The following is a 19,822-nucleotide window of genomic DNA, read 5'->3' as shown; positions in this document are numbered from 1 at the left end:
CTACTTTCAAAATGAGCAGGATAAAGGAAATGACAGTGAATGACTTCCAGAGTTCAAAGGTCAGTAGAAGCCTTTAAGGGCACTTACATTTTTTGAATGGGTTTTACAATTGTAAACAGCATGAAGACAAACCTGAGAAAGAAACATCTGTCTGAGAGTCCAGATGTGAGAGAGGGAAAGGCGTTTTATAGAAGACCTCTCAGAAGCTAGTTTTGAACTTCTGTATCAGTGCCACCAGTTCGGCCGTGTCGTGGACGTGCGGGTAGAGGCCCATGACCTGGTCAACGGAGCTCTGCGGGAAAATGGTGCTCAGCTGTGCCCTGATATCCCTCCTCCTGTCACTGAAGGAGGAGTTGGAGCGTCCACCCACTGCTGCCACCTCCGCCTGCGTCTGCGCCTGCCTCTGCGTCTGCGTCTGACCCCATCCAAACTCAAGGGACCTGTGACCCCGGTCCGGCCTCTCCATGGGGGGGAGCACATGCCCGTGACTGTGGAAACGGACGCCGCAGTGGCCATGAGATGGCGCTGGCATGTGCATGTGGGGATGTAGCTGGCAGTACAAACTCTGGCCACGGGCTAAAGGTGCGCCCATGTGTGCGTGACTGCACGTCCCGTGTGGATGTTGCATCATGGGAGTGTAGCAGCACTCTGGCTTGTGGAGGCCCAGACCGGTGTTGTGTGAATGCTCAAGGTGCTCCCCAACCTCGGTGGCCTTCCTTGGGTCGCCAGACAAGTAGAAGTCTCCGCTGCCGTGGCTGGAGCCGGCCACTCCACTGCTGAAGGCCAGAGACCTGCCCTGCTGGCCGTCGTGCTGCTGCGGTGACTCCTGGTTGAACATCCTGGACATGGGCGGCTCCAGGGAGCAGAAGCCTGGGTCGCTGTCTGAGCTGAAAGCGCCGTAGGGGGGCAGCGAGCCGTTCAGGTGGGCTGGGCTCCCTGTGCCTCTGGGGCTGTTGGAGCGATGCAGCAATGGGGAGCTCCGGTCTTCTTGGCCCATGCAAGGCACCATGCTGGGGAAGTACCCGGGGGTGGAGTAGCCGGCCAGCCCTGTGTCGCTGAGAGCCGACGTGTAAAGGTGGAGGTTTGAGGAGGTGGTGGAGGCCTGGTGGTGCAGGGCCTGTTCTTGCTCGATGGCCGACTTGCTCTTCGCTCTCAACTCGTCTGCCACAGACAGCTGCGACTGGTCGGCACGCTCTGGGTGGTAATACTTGCACTTCACCCCATAAGTGCACTTCTTCCCTGAAGGAAATAGATCGAAAAGGGAGGTGGTTTAGAGAGAGGGGCGGTGGGAGGATTGTTTATGGCATGCATACACACACACACACACACACACACACACACAGCAGCAGCAGCAGATGTAAAGCTCGACTCTCTTCAGAGAGTGTCAACAGTGGGGACGTGTTTGTTTGAGCGCACCCTAGGCCTCCCTCCATCTCTTTCTCTTCTAATGCGTCGTAAACACACTTAGCAAGGCAAACAAATTCGCCCTCCTCTCACAACCTGTACTTGCTTCCCTATTTTCTTCCTGTTTCCCCACTTCTTCCCCTCCGCCCGTCCCCTCTCTATTGCACTTGCACTTACGTAGGATGCGCTTCTTGCCTGACAATGGACAGATGTAAAAAATCAGCCATGTGTTTGCTTTAAAGCTCGATTATCTCCAGGCCTGATCAGCCTGTATGAGGGGAGGGGTTCATTAAAAGTCAGGGGGCCTGTGTTGCAGCCTCTGAGCCAGGGCCCGGTGTTCCGGCAAAGCCCAGACCCAAATAGACTGCCTGCCTGCCTGCCAAAGAAAAAATCACTTTTCTGCTCACCTGCTACAAAACGCCAGCAGCCACAAATCCACCTCAGCTGTGAGGAGCTTAGCTGCATTCAGCTGAGGAGCTCTGCGCTGATTTTGGAGTATCTTTACAATCTCCACATTCCCTCTCCCCACTGTCCTCCATCCTTACCTCAAGCTTAATGTGGTATTCTTTTGCATGATTTTATCTTTGACTTGATGTGAGAACAGATATTGGTATCACCCTTTAAGAAAACTTTCACTTGTGAAACATCAATAAGTAGCAGACTCTCTGTTGTCCTCTGCATATGTGTGTGGACTTGAGGATACCATCTGACTTGAAATGATGAATTTGTTGAACTGTTTTTTATCCTTCATCTGATAAACTGTCTGATGCTTACCGTAGGGACAGGGCTGCTGCTTGTTTTCAGGCACGGTTGGCCTTTTCCTTAGAAAGTTTTCAAGAGGGGGCCCATTCCTTCCAAGTGGATCCTCAGGTGGCATAAACCTGAGATGAGATGTAAACCTGTTATAATCCAGTTGTAGTATTGTGAATAGATGTGGTGTCAACATGTCATACAAAGACTCAATGGATGTAGGCCTGCCAATCAAATCATGGATAGCAAGTGATGATTTCAATCGTGATTAATAGCCTACTTACGTGTCATTAGCAAACGTGAACATTAGCAAGCGCTCCTCAATGAACTTCTTCCACTGGGGCTTTTCAATCTGCAGATCTCGATAATTGTCGTTGGACACGATAATGCCGTCTGATTCAAAAGCCAGGTTGACAATGTAGCGGTCGTCATAGCACACGATTCGCTTGCCATTGATACAGCGTGATGGCGTGAACACAAGGATCTTTTTCCGTTCCAGTTCAGTTAGGATGTGCTGATCTGAAACAAATGCACACATTGATATGATCATTATTCTACCGGGACAGAGAAATCACATTCCTGTTTACTTTTACTTTCATCGTTTGAGCTACAGTTACAATCACACGCACTGCGATTTGGGCCAGCAAAGCTAAAGGAAATTCTCAAAAAACAAACAAGAAAAAAAACTTTTCATTTAGGTTTTACTGAACGACAAACCTGGAAAAATACACGTTCAAAACAAAGATCGGGCATGGAAGGCAAACATTCAAACAAAACAACCGCCATACCACCATCTAGTGGACATTTCGCTTTACGACAGGACGTGGACTTACCTGTAATAGGTGTCTCAGGTCGCGGCTGCTCCTTTCTCCACAAGGGTACAAACACGGTGATGTCCCGCATGCCTCGATCCCAAAACCACTTCACAGCCAACTGCACCCCACGGCACGAAAACACCTGTTTGTTCCCATGGCTGAAATGAAATCACCAACCGTCCATCAACAATCATTGGTAAATCTAGGCTCTTTCAAAAATGTGCCCTAGGTTATTCCACCGAACCCTTTTGTGCCCTAGGTTATTCCACAGAACCCTTTTGAAACCATTCCAAAGCAATTCATTAGTTGAGTGATATCGTGTGTGTCGTGCGTGCATCCGTGTGTGAGAGTGTGTCTTCAGAGCTGTTTATTTTGGCATTGTTTACTGCTCTCGTCAGCTGGCTGGTGCGTGTTTATTTGCCTATGACCTGTGGTAACACAAATAAGGGGTTTTCCCTGACCCCCATCCCCCCCCCCCCCCCCCCCGCACTAACAGGATGTGGTAGTACTTTTGCATATGCATGCTTGCTTGCAGCACACCCGGTAATGGAACTCCAGAATCAACCCGTGTGTGACAGCCTTAAAGACAATCTCAAAACAATGCCAAATGCCATCACAAGAAGTTGGAGCTGGTTAATGAAAGATACATTTTTGAAGAGAGTTGTTTGGTCAGTCACATGTTCATGGTCAGAGGGAACTTTTCTGAGGTCAGGTATAGGAGCTTCCCTTATAGCACATGACGCTAACCACATGCAGAGCCACAGAGACTGTCACTTAACAGGTGAACACGTCATCATGACAGGTCATTTTAAAGCTGAAGTTCTACTATAGTTGAGAGGCAAGCAAGCCTATTCTATATCTGGTGTTTTCTGCTCTTTAAAGCGTTGAGACGGTTGTGTAACTGAGGATCTGTATGGAACGACCTTGTGATTAGAGTACACGCATGTATACAAGCATATATACACATGGATCCTCATCATGCATGGTAAAGAAATTCACTAACAATGCTAAGTCTATGGGCTGCTGACACATGCAGAGTAAAACACATAACATAGTGAGCTCTCTCTACTTGACACAGTCAAAATGGATAGAGCAGCTTTATGGCAAAGAATGTCAAGACCATGTCACTCTTTTGCTCTCTGGTGTGGTGTAGGCTAACCCTAAACACATTTCCTATTTTCCTCAGAAAATTAAGAAATTATTTCTGGCTTTCACTTCTTGTTGTCTTAAAGAGGAACTCCTTTTTTTCTGAAACCACTTGGCCTTGGTCCTTAGTTTTGGTATGGCAACCCCTTGCCCCTCACAACAAGCAGAGTAGCAGTAGCATGTACCCAATGAACTTTTAGAGCAACCCTGTTCTACACCGGCTTGTTGGTCTATGCCTCGACATGGCATGAGTCAGGTATACCTAAACTTAAGTCTCTTTTGTTTTTGTTTTGTTTCGTTTCACTATTATATTAGTTTTGTTTCACTGTAAATTTGGATTTCTTGTGTGTGTGTTTCAATTCAATGTATATGAAGATCCTGATTGAAGCCCTGCATGGAAATGTTCTTAGCGTGCTTTTAAGGCTCCAGTGACCTCTCAGTGCACTACCTAACCAGCACTCTTATCTTGAGTACCAGCCCATCTGCAGTACCTATAATTCCACTTTATTTCCGCCCTGTGGTTTCCTCTGTGCCCGGGTTACTCAGTACAGTGTATAGGGCACATTGCTTTCATGCCGACGTCTTTCTGTCATCGACGCCAATTAGGCAAGACATGAAGAAATCACAGATCCTTGGTGGCTGAGGTGCTGATCAAGTGCCAGCACTTCCTCTCTTTAAAGCCACTGGTGTTTCAACAGTCCATTTAAAAAAACATTCCCATTTAAAAAACGAACAAAGAATTCTACATTATTTACACAGTGTCTTAATACAGTTTATACAGTTATTCAGCCATTCTCTAGCGTGTATGAACAGTAGCTCCTACCTCATGGCCACATTGCTCCCGTCGATGACCACCGGTCTGAAGTTGCTGACGTGGTTCCGGTCCACCGGCGTGGGGCTGTGTGACGGTGACACGGCCCGAGGAGGGCTGCACCCTCTGGCCACCAGCTGTGGGCTGCTGCTGGAGGCTCTGGAGGTCTTGGCAGTGCCCATGTGATGCCCGTTGGTCCGGGAGTGGCCGCTGCCCGTGGCGGTGTACGCTTGGCTGGTGCTGCTACTCTTGTGGCAGGTTTTGATGAGCTCCTCCAGGATGTCATTGGTCTGGGCGTCGTGGCGTAGGCTGTCCAGCACCCGCACGATGTCAGCGTGGGAGTAACCCAGCTTCAGAAAACGCTCCACTTTGCCCTGCTGCCGATCCATGGCAGCCTGCGTGTGTGTGTGTGTGTCTGTGTTTTTCTGAAAGTATGGTTTGTCTCAGTTTCAGTCAGCTTATGTGTGTGTTCGCTGATTAAGTCCTTAGGTGTTTGTGTTTCCTTGTGTGTGTGTGTGTGTGTGTGTGTGTAGTGTACCTGAGTTGCAGTCACTTTGAAGTACTCCTATGGGTGTTTAGGCCCATGTGTTGTAGGGTTGCCAGGTCCTGCTCTGATGCCAATACTGCTCCTGTGATAGCTACTTTTGCCTCCTCACAGCTTCTCTCTCTCTCTCTCTCTCTCTCTCTCTCTCTCTATCACTGGGGGAATCCTCCTGGTCGTCCGCCCCCCTTCTCTAACACATGACTGTTTCCATGACAGAGCTGTCAGTTTTGGAACAGTTGACGGAGGCTTGAGGTCCTGAGGGAGCGAGGGCGTGGTCCGTAGGGGGGGTGGGTGCTGCTGGTTTGCCCCCAATGTTGACGAGACGACCCCAGTCACTGTAAACACAGGAAACGCATGGCTGAAGTGACAGGGAGTTTCAGAGTGTGTGTGTGTGTGCTGCGCTTCTCTGATAAAGATCTGCATGGTGCACCGCTGCACAGAAACACACCTATCTACGTCACACAAAAAGCCCCATCGATCAGGAGGGGTGAGTGTGTGTGTGTGTGTGTGTGTGTGTGTGTGTGTGTGTGTGTGTGTGTGTGTGTGTGTGTGTGTCTGTGTGTGTGTGTGTGTGTCTGTGTATGCATGTGTGTGTGTATGCATGTGTGTGTGTGTGTGTGTGTGTGTGTGTGTGTGTGTGTGTGTGTGTGTTTGGATCAAAAGCCGTATCTCCACCACTTTCACTTGAGGTGCGAGTGGGTTTCTGTTGGCACAACAAATAACCCACCAGATGGAACTCATGATGAAGAAACTTGTCTCCGCGAAACCCCTCCCTGTCCCTTTCTCTCATTAGACTGGAAACTCCCTGCAAAGGAGGTGTCTTCAAGTAGCTATTTGTTTTCTCTACATTGAATGTGTCAAAAGAGTACAACTCAACAAAAGTAACACTTTGAATTTATTAGCTTCCTTGGCACCATTTTTGCCCAAGCACGTTCTTCCTCATACATTCACATAAAGGGCACATCATTTCTAGACATGGAATGCTGTATGTCACTTTAAAATGACAAACATTCAGAGTAAAGGGCATGCTCTCTATTTCGACTGATTAACCTCACAGTGGTACTTAAAAATGTCACCAACTGCTTTGATTCTAGATCTGGTTTAGCCACTGACAGAGAGCAAATTGCTGTGCAGGGCAGGTACAGAAGGTTTTTAAATATCTTCCTTCAAGGTGTTTTCCTTGTGACTATTTTTAGCACTGCCGTCACACAATCCACAAACATAACCTTTCATTTGTCGTATAATTCAAACCTGTTTCCTTGTGACAAGGCATGCGTCCAAAAACAATTTCTCAGTTACTTCTCACTGACTGTCTTTGGCGAGTAAGTTGTTATTCACTCACACGTTTGAAACCATTGAACTACATGCTCTCCCAACACCTCATATCGGCTCTTGACTATGCTTTTAGAGCTAGCGCTGCGCTTCATATGTAGGCATATGAGTTGCACAGTAGATAATCAAATAGTTTGGGAAAATAGAATGCTAACAATCTCCCAGAGAGACTTTCAGAACGAGCCAGAGCAGGTCAGTCATTGGTCTGTGCCCTGTACAATCAGTCACCACATCCTGCTTTTGTGGTGCTACTCTCTTCGCTTTTGTCAACCACTCATTTGGTGATCCACCACCCCCAGATTCTGTGAGCTATAGACTCTCAAACCCCTGAGGTGGTGGGTTCTCTGTGTCTGTCCTGTGTGACCTGTCTGTCTGCCTGTCTGCCTGACAGCTGTCGTTCACTCTCTCATTTGGCTCCTCGCACAGTTGTCCTGGTGGTTATAGCACCATGGTAAGATACCACATTCTTTTAAAATGGAGTGCTTTAGCATTTACCAAAAAGAGAGAAAGAGAAAGAGAGAAGTGTCTGCAAGAGCTGTGCCCACTTACCCCAAAGTCCTCGCGAGTGAAGTGAAACCCTGACAGAAAAGCTGTGACTTTCACAACGACCAAACTAACGCTTAAGAAACGACACCCTGTTAGTGTCACTCCAAAGAAAGCACAGATCCAAGTGGTGTTAGTGTGTGCAGGAGGGATACTCACAGTGAAGGAACAGGGATGTGCAGCCGGTTATGCTCTGTACGGCTGCCTGTGCAGGCTTGTCTGGCGGTTGGAGTCTCGGCTCTCACACTGAACTCGCTTCAGTTCCACTCTGCTGTTATCTCCCCCCCCCCGAACAAGGAAGTGTTTTTTTTTTCGAGGCTATACCGGCAAGGAAGTGATAGATAGAGAGAAAGAAGAAAAGGGAGGGAGAAAGAGAGAATGAATGATACGATACATTGCCGAAGGGAATGAGACATGCCAGGCTATGCAAGGTTATGCTTCCTCATGCAACTTGAGACCGTGTGCCTCAGGTGTTCTGTTCCTTAATCTAGGAGGAGTTGCTGATCTACCCACCACATGTGATTGCGGCTCACCATCCTCAGCGCTCCTGATTTATGACCGTGTTTTCTTCTTCTTTGACACAAGTGTTCGGCCGCAAGTCAGACCAGGAAACAAGTGAGAATTATGCTGATTAGCAGAATGTGTTTCAGGGCAAATACCAACAGAAACAAAAACCATCTGAGGCTCAAATATCTACATATCACATGCTAACACATTGTGTTGTATAACACAATTTATAAAACTTATATAACATGCTAACACAATTTATAAAGGGTATAACACATTCTAACATGATTTATAAAACGTATCACCCGTAACACAATTTATAAAACTTATTTTACATGCTAACACATGCTAACACAATGTGTAACAACGTTTCTCAACTCTTCAATCTCTGACAGGACAATTTGGCAATTCTTTTTTAAAGAACATGAGCCCTGGTGGCTCTCAAAACAGGCACACTGTGCACAGCTTCAAGAGATCAGTTTGTACTGATGTAGATTCGTTTATGTCAAACATGAATAGGTGTGTGTGTGAGAAAGAGAGAGAAAAGGAGAGCGAGAGAATGTGTGTACATACACACAGAGAAATGGCACTTTCGCAACTCTGAAGCTATGGTTACAGGAAGCGGGATCAGAGACGATCCCAACCGAAATCCAGGAACAATCCTGACCTTACAAAAGGCCCTTTGAGTGCCTTTTGAAACAGCAACAACAGGAGAAGAACAAGGATGTATCGGAGTCTTTGTTTGCTAGGATGATCCTATCCTTATATGTATATAATCATGTTTTATTTGTATTTGAAAGTCTGCAACTGACAACTAACAAGTAAACTATTCTCTGTACTACAATACAATCTATTTAAATTCATGCAAATTCAACTCGAGGACCTTCAGTGTGGAGTCATAATAGGTGGTATTACTTTGATCCATGAGGTGCTTGACTTTTAGCCTATTGCTGCTGTTCAACAACTACCACTGACAACAGCTTCTGCAGGAAGTGTCCTCTGTCTCAGAGACTCACCCACTCTTAAAGGTGCAATCAGAAATACTTGCTACTTACTAAATACTGGATGCATTCTGAAGGACTTGGGGAAAGAGAGTATTCTACAGCTTCCTTGGACATTGTAGTTCTGTTCTGTTGTTGCTATTCTAAAATCAATTTTAAACTGGTAAACATGATCTGTAACTGCTGGTGAAGTGCACTGCTGGTACCTGAACTCATCTTGAAAGAGTTTTGTCTTTGACAAGCAAAATATTTTACAAAGACCGCAGCATTTATAAAGTCAAAGTCACCATGTTTTGTCAAATGGTTTGGTCGACAATATCTCAAATATCAACTCTCAAATCCACAGAATGAAACTCACGGGTACTGCTTCACACACTATCAGTGTATAGCCACCATATCCACAAAAAATGGTTCCTTACATTTTTACTCAGAATAAGACCAACTACTTACTTTTTAGTCTATTTTGCCAGAAGAGTTATCATTCAACATAAAACACTTTACTTGGAACAGAAAATATCCTATTCAACTTAATTTGTGCTCATCTTTGGCCTGGATTACGACATGGGCGTATCCGGACGCTGTCACAGGGGCACTAAAAACCTGCTCCACCTAATCCACTGCTCTAGGGTTGGCCCTTGAGAGGCCCTAAGGGCCCCCTAGGAATACACAAGGAGAATCATGGGTCCCCAGCCTCAATGCAAGTGGTCTAGAGCTAGTCTGATGCAGTGGCATTAGGTCCATAGCCCTGAGTATTTAGCCTAGCCTCGACTATTTTCTCCCTGAAAACAGAGGGGTTCATAGCAGACTGTCAGACAGACTATGGAACAGAGTGGAACCTCACTTGCAGTGTCCGTGGAAGAGGGAAATAGTGTAGCGCTGCACAGTGCACTCAAAGCTGGAAGACTTGTGCACTTAGATGATACAAACAAAAAATGATGGATCAAATTGTGTACCAAGCAAGCTCTCTCTCTCTCTCTCTCTCTCTCTCTCTCTCTCTCTCTCTCTCTCAAATAGACATGACCAACCTACCAATGCCAATCTCCCGTCAAAACAAAACCAAGCCTCAGGCAAACTTGACTAAGGCCCTGATCCTTTTTTTCTGGGTCCCCCTGACAGAATTTTGAGTTAGGCCCCTCTAAACCAGAATATTTAAAATAGGAATACCCTTTTTCCCCAGCAAAGTCTGGTTAAGAAGCATTTTGTAGCCTACTTAGTTGTATTGTGCTTATACCTAAATGTCCTGAATACCTGAATCTAAGTGTGCAGTGCATGTTTCATGAGATAACATCGTACATTGTCCAGCCATTTTGTAGTTACCAGTTATAGCTTTCTTACTTAATACTGGACAGATTTCATTTCTTAATTGTCCTTTGTAAAACTTTGGACCCAAAAAGATTCAGGACCCAAAAATCAGGCCAGGTTGAAAAAGTTTACCTTTTTAGTATAATAATTTCTAAACGGTTGTAATATTTATAAGAGTTCTAATATTTATTTAATTACTGAAAAAATAAAGTCTAGTCCACATATAACAATGTTTAGGTCAGTCACAAAAAACATCAATTAATTTTGTAGTTAAGACTTCCAACATGACTTTTCTGTGTTTTACTAGAGATTATGAGTAAATCCTGCTCCATTCCTACCTATTGATGAATTTGCCCAGGACCACTTAGTTTGTTTTTTCAAAAAGTTTGATCAGTTTTCGTCAAACTCACGGCAATAAGCCTTGGAAGTCTGGAATCTCCGATATCACAACAATGAAAACTATGCAGAGTCATATTTGTGTAAAATGCACACAATGGCAAATAATGACCCTTTAGAGGCCACTTTGAATTGTGAAGCGCAGGCCAGGCCTGTTATGCCATGTTGCCCTGTCAGGGTTTTAAACAATAGATGCACCTTTTCTTTGGCAACGAGGTCAAGAATAAAAGCACTAGAAAAGTCAGTGTCGAAGCTGTGCAATCCTGAGACAGAAACACCACAACCGCAACCATGATGGGCAAGGTAAGTCCAGCTATGGAATATTATCTTCTCACTAAAAACTGAAATATAGAGATATTGATACTGAATATTCATATGAATGAACATTACATTTACACGTGACACATTTTCAGGGAATCGTCGATGAGTCATTATAATTCAACCAACTCAATTATATACTTTTAGAGTTAAGTGTAGTAGCCTAAATATAGAGAGAATCTTTCAACCTACAACATGTCTTAATGCAATAAAGAAATAGCTAAATGTAGAGAAATTAATGTTATTTCAGATCACCTTCTACGAGGAGAGGAACTTCCAGGGGCGCTCCTATGAGTGCATGAGCGACTGTTCCGACATGTCCTCCCACATCAGCCGCTGCCAGTCCTGCAGGGTGGACAGCGGCTGCTTCATGATGTACGAGCGTCCCAACTTCATGGGCAACCAGTTCTTCATGAAGAGGGGCGAGTACAATGACATGCACCGCATGCAGAGCATGGGCATGATGTTCGACAACATCAGGTCCTGCCGTATGATCCCAATGGTAATTTTTTTCATCAATATTTTGTCTATTCTTTCCACATGATGTATAGCTGATTGTAGTAGGTACTACAACTATTAAGTTTTGACCTATCTCCAACACAGCACAGAGGACAGTTCAGAATGAAGATCTACGAGAGGGAGAACTTCGGTGGTCAGAGTATGGAGCTGATGGATGACTGTGACAACATCATGGATCGCTACCGTATGTCTGATTGCCAGTCTTGCCAGGTTATGGATGGCCACTGGCTCATGTATGAGCAGCCCCACTTCAGAGGCAGAATGATGTACATGAGGCCTGGAGAGTACAGAAGCTTCAGAGACATGGGATTCAGCAACACCAGATTCATGAGCATGAGGCGCATCATGGATTCCTGTAATTAGGCACGCCATGTTTGCTAACCCTATAGAAACCGTGGATTGTCAATAAAATGTTTAATCTCTCGGAAAAGCAGTGTTAGTTTTATTATTCATTTTTATACAATCTTTAATCATGCCTGGCACTCAAACTGAAAATATTTGGACAAATGCATATGTATTTCCATTTTGTAAATGATAAATCAAATGAATGTGATATGAGAAACACCATGATACGTTTAGCAAGCCTGCCTTGGTTTTATAACGCACCGTTATGTCTTACGTCTATTTGATCTCATGCTTTGCAGCATACACCTTTGCTTTGGCAGGTCTTGTGTTTTTGGACATTGTAGATACAGTCCTTATGTTTGGGCCACATCTGTACTTCCTTGTGATTTATTGTCCAAACCCTTTTTTCAGTTCCTCAAATGTTTCCTTACTCAACACCACAACGTGCTAGGATTGGAAATGAGAGAAAAACATGTTCACATGTTCACCACATCTTGTGAACATTTAGGCAAGGGACAAAAATGCAGTCATGATACTGTTAAGTAAAAAAAAAAAAAAAACACAACAGCACAGCAACATATCATCCCTCCATAACTGTTGTAACCTGTCCTAAATGAATTATTTCATATTCTGTACACGCATGATGTTGACACGGAGGCTGGAGTGTGTTTCATGCGTAGGCTGAGCAGAGTGTTTCCCTTCTCTGCTGCAGTCTTTGACTCATCAGGTGCACTGTGGTAGATGACAGGAGGGGGTTCCCAATAGAGAAGTAACAAGTTTCCATTTAGCAAGTCTGTGATGGAGAGACTCAGTCACTTTTTCATGTCTTATTTCCACTAGTCTCATAACAAACATAGGCGGTGACAGTAACAGTGGCTTTCACTTCAGTGCAATATAGTTTCAACTCCTTGATTACCTTAATCCACCCACCCCCCCTCCCCCTGCATACACCCTCGTATATTTTCCTACTTTCTAGTGATTTCATGTCAAACAGAGATGAATTTACTGGCATGAGAGGAGGGATCGAGACAAGAGTGATGCTATTTGATCTACCTCAACAACTCAACTCAACCAAAAACAAATTAGTCTGTTTTTCAGAAGGGGTGCTGCAGGTCTGTACTTGAGTGTGTGGTGTGACTTGAGTGTATGGTGTGACTTGAGTGTGTGGTGTGACTTAAGGTTGTTCAAGGTAAAGTCAAGTGAAATGCCCATGCAAAGCTTGGCTCAGATTGTGTTGGGATTTCGTTGCCCTGTCATTATTACACTATAAATCTACATCATAAGAATTGGACAAAATGACAAGACCTTTCCAAACCCTTTTATTATGGAGATGTTTTTTTCTTTTTTGTTGGCTAAGCTGTGCTGTACCAAAACAATACTTACTTGTCACCTTAAGCTCTTTTGGGAAAAAGAATATTTCAAAATGGAAATTATGTTACCAGTGTGCAGTCCCAGTAGTGGAATTGTGCTGCCTCCATGTTTGAATTGTTTTGTTTTGGTGTGTGTGTGTGTGTGTGTGTGTGTGTGTGTGTTGTTTTGGTTTGGTTTGTGTGTGTGTTGTTTTGTTTTGGTGTGTGTGTGTCTGTGTGTGTAAGAGAGATAGAGTGTGAGAGATTGAGAGAGAAAGCAGGAAGGTTTTGATAAATAACCTGTGATGTTTTGGTGACTTCCTCTTTCAGGCCTTATCAACAGCTATCAGGAAATTGTTTTTGGCGGCGCATGATCATCATTGCACAGAGCAGGCTTTCTATTATAAAACACGTCTGTTTCCATTACGTCCTCCTTTCACCAAAACATATTCCCCCTCACACAGGCCCTATATTTTAATTTAAGGTCATGTCCAACGGCATTAACATGACAATCCCTTTAAAATCCCAAATAGTATAACGGCAGTGTGTCTTGTGTAGGTAGCATGAACACAACGATGCACACACACACTGTCTGAAGGGGTTGTGGCAGTGAGTGGAGCTAAGGGGCTAACTGCTTGCTCTGTGTGAATGACTTAAAAAGCAACGAGCACCACCCAGTTCTGTTCATTGTGTGAGGTCAGACCCTGTGCTTGAGATTGGGCGGGGGTTAGCTTTTTTCTTTACAAAATGGCAGATCATTGTAAGTGTGTACATTTGTTAACTGACAGTTATTATAACCTTGTTAAGACACAAACAGACAAGCTGGTTTGAAAAGCATGGTGTGAAAATCTCCAGTTGTTTGACACCCCCATTGCATCAGTTTCACTCTGTATTGAAGGCTTTGCCACAGCGCTCACCAGGAAGGATATTGGTGCAGTTGTGCTACAGTAATATATTTATTATTTAAGAATGCACACGTGCAGGAAAAGCTTGACATGTTTTTGTTCAAAGAGGCTTCCTGCTGGTCAGTGAAGCCAGGTGACGTGAAGCAAGGCACAGCCTTGGCTGAAGAGATGTGAAGAGAGGGGGAACTGGTTTGCCTTGTTTCTCAGATGTCAAACATCATCACTTGTGTGGGGCATACAGTATAGCTATAGCATATAGAATCGCTAAACCATTAGCATCTACAGCATTTGATGACAGTGTGCAGTTGTAGTGGTGAAGGTAATTTATTTGTTTATTTATTTGTAGTATCCCCATTAGCTCTACCCTAAGACAGAGCTACTTTTCGTGGGGTCCACATTTAAGACTTACATACAAATATCAAAACGTTTAAAACATATATTACAATACCAATACCTAACATTTAAAACATACATTACAATACCAATATCTCACATTTAAAACATACATTACAATACCAATATCTAACATTTGAACCATACTTTACGATACCAATATCAAAATGTTTAATACACAAAATAATGATCATACAATTTAAAATACAAGTGTCACAAGTATGCTGTACCCAAGTGTTTCATTATTTGCATTTTGAACATACATTTACACAGGATGACCCTGATGGTTCTCATTATGATTAGATCTCATCTGAAAGAGCTTGATGTTTCCAACGGCAGGGCCATACCTCAGAGTTGGCTCTGACACAGACGCGAATGTCACCTGTGTCACAAGTGTGCTGTACCCAATGTCACAAGTGTGCTGTACCCAAGTGTTTCATTATTTGCATTTTGAACATACATTTACACAGGATGACCCTGATGGTTCTCATTATGATTAGATCTCATCTGAAAGAGCTTGATGCTTCCAACGGCAGGGCCATACCTCAGAGTTGGCTCTGACACAGACGCGAATGTCACCTGTGTCACAAGTGTGCTGTACCCAATGTCACAAGTGTGCTGTACCCAAGTGTTTCATTATTTGCATTTTGAACATACATTTACACAGGATGACCCTGATGGTTCTCATTATGATTAGATCTCATCTGAAAGAGCTTGATGCTTCCAACGGCAGACGGAGTTGGCTCTGACACAGACGCGAATGTCACCTGTGCTAATATATCTTCTATAAATCAGAAACCTTACAGCAGATATGCATGAGCTAGCTGTGCTGCAGGGAATGAGGAACCAGTCAGACACTTGCAAGTCTTGTCTCATCCTGTGTGAACTGTTGAGAGCGGTCTGTATTCGTGCTGTGTGTGTGACAGTTTAGAACAACACATCTAAAATCTCAGCAACTTTAGAAATACAATATTAAAAGAATGCTGCGTTTGCAAATAATCACAACAGTGATGTATGTGTGCAATCCACATGCCCGTAGACAAGCGTTACATGGACACTGTGACGTGTGCTGTGATTTATTTGGTCACTAGAGTGCGCCAAAGCTGCACAGCCAACCTCAGGACAGCGCAATCTATTACTACGATCTCAGTGGTACAGACAGTGATAGAGAAAATAGAGAAAGAGAAAATGATTTATTTTGAAACACAATGGTCAAGTAACCCCCCCCTCCCCCCCCCCCCCACACACACACATCCCTTTCCTCTCCACAGTCTTTCCCCTGCACACTTCTAGCCTGGGAAGGCTCAAGATTTGGGTTCCCCCCTTGTCCTGATTTGTTGATCTCAAATCATTGATTTGTTTGATCTCTGCCCCAGTAAAATAGCCCGCTTTCTTCACTTCTCTTCCTCTTCCTCCTCTCCTCTTCCCCTACCCTTTCAGTGCCACCAGGGGGCAGGTTTGAAGAGAGCGCAATACATCAGCGCCATCACTGTATTATTACTCCACCACCACTATATATTTAGCTCTGTCCAATATGGCAAAGCCGTTTTCGACACATCTAATTAACAGTGATCATTTGGTTAATACGGTGTAACCAAGGCAAGTCAACTGATCATGATACACCGATGGAAAATTAGTTCAATCAATTCTAATCAACATTAGAGCAGCTGTCATGCCAAGACGATATCGCCCTGACAGGATTTTTCTCAGAGAGTGTTGAACATGTGTTTGCCTCGCAGTGTGTACCTCCCTGAAAAGAGTCCAAAAGCGTCAATCCCCTAGCCTGTGTCCACTGTCAGGTGTGTATCCTGGGATATTGGAGCCAGACTACACACACACACACACACACACACACACACACCTCACCCAGCCTGTTTCGTTTTCATGACTTGGACACAGTTCTCTGCTGTAGAGGTGAGACTGATCTCAAGAATTTCCAGATTTCACACACATTTGAAGTCAAGGCCTCCATTTCATTCATTACTTGTCCTCATGGCTTTGGGCAGCTGTGCCTGTGTGTGTGTGTGTGTGTGTGTGTGTGTGTGTGTGTGTGTGTGTGTGTGTGTGTGTGTGTGTGTGTGTGTGAGTATGCGTGCATGCGTGTGTGTGTGTGTGTGTGTGTGTGTGTGTGTATGCGTGTGTGTGTGTGTGTGTGTGTATGGCACACATGTGTGCACAGAATGTGGTTGTGTTTTTGTGTGCATGAGAATATCTGCGAGCTGGCATTTGTATGTGTGTGTTTCAAAAATGATGTCAGTACAGTCAAGCCATATTGATTAATGTCTGCAGGTCCCTCTTTCCATATGTGTGTAGTTACTGCAAATCACCCTTCAATGGCACGGTGACATAATCCATAGTTATTAATAATGAAAATAGTATGAATGTTTGCCTTAGGAAAGGTGCTATAATGAAAGAGGGTGAATGAGTGAGTGAGAGAAACAGATGAAGAGAGAATGAAAGAGAGTGAGAGGGAGAGAGAGAGAGAGCGCAATAGGAACATTTATCCTGACCACAGAAAGGATTTTCTCTGGATGTTTGTCTTGTTAACTCAGGCAGTTGTCACTGGCTCGTTGGTTGTTATAGGTAGTTTAGATTGAGAATAAACTCTTTGGTCAAAAAACCCCACAGCTGATCGTAAAGGGAGAGAAATGAAATCAGCTTTATTTATGTTTGAAGTCGCCGTGGCTGTGGTTCTCTTCATTGCTACGACAAGCTTCCACACGCAGGCTTAAGCTAGCTCATGTTTATGTTAAGGCATAAGCAATCAAAAGTCATTTTTTCTTTTTTTGTCATCAATGTCAAAGTCATAAATTTCTTTTGTGACTCATGCAGCCAGTCAACGCAGATCATATCTGCCAATTCAAGACATCTGGGTTCTATAATTCTCACTCTTTGGAGGCCACCCGGACAAACGTTTCAGGGTATGTTGTAAAAAAAACAACTGCCTTCAACATCTCATCATCAAATCAGCTTGACCAGAATTCAATCAGCAGCACAAGTTGATTTTTTTTCAAACAAAAGCAATATAAAACAACACATTAAAGGTTTTTCCATCTTTGGTCTTGAGTTATCTACTTTGCTGTTGTGTTGTTTCCTAGAAAGCTGCTCTTTTGCTCTGAGTGGAGGGTTAAGTTGCACTCTCCTAAATTGCAATCCGACATCGAATGAGCTGAATCATAACGCACACTTTAGTGTCCACTGATGCCCCCTGACACTATGCTGCTGTATGTGACAATGGAGGCGTTCATTTGACTGGGACGAATAAACTTCAATGGAAACACTCTTGCACACAGTACTCCATTTTAAACGAGTACTCAGATAAGTGGAATCAATGTTGCCCACTGTGTCTCTGCCTAAAACATCAGACCCGGAATGCCCTTTGGATTTCGGATTTCAAACCTTCCGGCCAAATAAATAGAGGAAGAAAGGTTTGAAGTCACTGCCAGCGACACTTTCCATTATTGTTTTTTTTTTAGCCTGACACGCTGTCCGTGGTATGAATGTATCTATCCATTGTGCTCACTTTCCTGTATAACCGTTGTTAGATTTAGTTTAAATACATGGTTTTTAGTCATATGCAATCACAGCAAGGTCCATTCTGTCAATATGCATCTAAGGCCTCACAGACGGGCATCAGGCCTGTTCCCCAACCATTTGGACCCTGAGACATCAAATAGCTATTGTCCAGGGTCAGGAAGGAAAGACAGCAGGAGATCAATGGTTGCCAGGACCCCAGACAGACATTTAATTAACTTAGACTTAATTGGGTAAGACCAAATAAGGTAACTTCCTACTTTCATTTATGGACACACCTTTATTGTTTGCATGTTAATTATGTACTATAAGGGCCACAACCCTCCGTAATGTCATTGAAAGAATTCTATCGTTTACCGCGACTTGCGAGTTGATTGTGTGATGCGTTGGAATAAAGTATTATAAAATATACATCTTTCCCGAGTTTCCTGACTCTCTGCAACCGAACCTTGGATTAAGGATAACAGAACCAGCTTACTTCTTCAATGTTTGTATCACAGGAGAGGGGTAGAGAAAGGGAACAGAAAGAAGAGTTCTATCATTGTTAGGTGAAGGGTCAGATAGCCTACATGTTCTATCAGTAGTAGCCCACTTAGATTAAACCAAAGTGTGGTGATTCGCTGTATACCCACCCCGTTTTTTGTGTGCATGTCGCTCGGCTGACTCCTTTAGTTTCCTAAGATCACCTTGAGAGGTGCAGCCCACCAAAAAGTGAGTTGCGCCGGCTTTAGAACCCTGATTGGAGGCGACAGTCCATGTGCTCTGATTCTCTTTGTTCTCTTTTCAGTTGATTCTGTTGGAATCATTTCCATATCCGTCGGGCATGTGGAAGCCATCACAGGTAATTGTTCCTCGGCCTTCGTCTGATTTGAAAGGAGGGCATTTGAGATCTGCTTCCTTTAATAGGGGTCTTTTTACTTTCTTACGGTCTTTTTAATGTATATTGTGGGAGCCCGAGTCATTGGCTGCCCCGCTTTGTCTTGGGCAGGGGTCATAACATTCAGCTTTATCAGAAGAAATGGAGGTCGTGTGTATAAACACAAAAATGCTTTATTCTCTCCAACAATATATAACAACAAATATCAAATACTGTAACTGGTATTGCCTTGAGATTGAAGTAGCTTTTACAGACACTAAAAATATGCTTCTCTATGATGTTTATAGTTCATATACATTCGTATGCAAGTAGATATTGGGTTTCTGTCTTTGCATCTGTAAATGAGAAATACAACTGACAGCTATGGCAGAGAGGAAAAAAATACAAGAAAACAAATAATGTGAAACATTCTTAGAGCTTTGGAACACCTGTGGGGAGTAAACCTTCATTAAGGAGAACTTGAAAGCCTTTCAGTGCTTATCATTGAAGAGCAATGGCTGCTTCACCACTGGTCAAGAGCCTCATGCCTTATTCATACGGCACAGTGGGCTATCCCTGCTAGTTCAGTGGCTGGATGGCCAAGATCTGTGGAGCTTGGCTTTGTGTGTTTGGCATGTACACAGCATGATATAAGCCATAACGATGAAATAGGCATCTATATAAAGAAATGGCCGCATTTTAAAGAACAATTAGGCCCCTGGCCCCGTGGTTTGATGGCCAAGATCCAAATCAGGAAGTTGTTCAGTGGTCAATTTGCAATGCAGCAACAAATCTAAATGGGGGGGACGACGACTTATGTGAGGCTTTAAAACCACTTGTGGTGAACATTAAAAGCATGTCTGTCCTGCCAGTTACTAACTACAACCAAAGTTAAACAATTGTAGACTAACATAAAATAAATCGTTCAAGTGCTAAGGTATGTTATTTATGATAGAGTAAGACTACATAATGACACTGGTCACACTTATAAACATAATACGTTGTTGGAAAATGTCATAAAGATCGGTACATAAAAGCAATGGCACTTTGCA

General features: G+C 43.8%; 2 protein-coding genes across 2 annotated transcripts; one reads left to right on the top strand and one right to left on the bottom strand.

Annotated features, from left to right (window-relative positions):
- Nucleotides 1-176: 176 nt before the first annotated feature.
- Nucleotides 177-5,315, bottom strand: LOC308360103 (endoribonuclease ZC3H12A-like; the record flags this gene model as incomplete). The annotated part of the gene is made up of 5 exons (XM_080831866.1): nt 177-1,239; nt 2,179-2,285; nt 2,439-2,673; nt 2,988-3,127; nt 4,939-5,315. 5 exons carry the CDS (start codon nt 5,313-5,315, stop codon nt 200-202), a joined length of 1,899 nt encoding a protein of 632 aa, XP_080687992.1. The 3' UTR covers nt 177-199.
- Nucleotides 5,316-11,107: 5,792 nt separating this feature from the next.
- Nucleotides 11,108-11,751, top strand: LOC308360017 (gamma-crystallin M1-like; the record flags this gene model as incomplete). Its single annotated transcript, XM_080831751.1, has 2 exons — nt 11,108-11,371; nt 11,473-11,751. 2 exons carry the CDS (start codon nt 11,108-11,110, stop codon nt 11,749-11,751), a joined length of 543 nt encoding a protein of 180 aa, XP_080687877.1.
- Nucleotides 11,752-19,822: the final 8,071 nt, after the last annotated feature.

Source organism: Sprattus sprattus (assembly GCF_963457725.1).
Source record: "Sprattus sprattus genome assembly, chromosome: 2".
Lineage (NCBI taxonomy): Eukaryota > Metazoa > Chordata > Actinopteri > Clupeiformes > Clupeidae > Sprattus > Sprattus sprattus.
The sequence above is the reverse complement of the archived record's forward strand: the minus strand, read 5'-3'. Positions and strand labels throughout refer to the sequence as shown.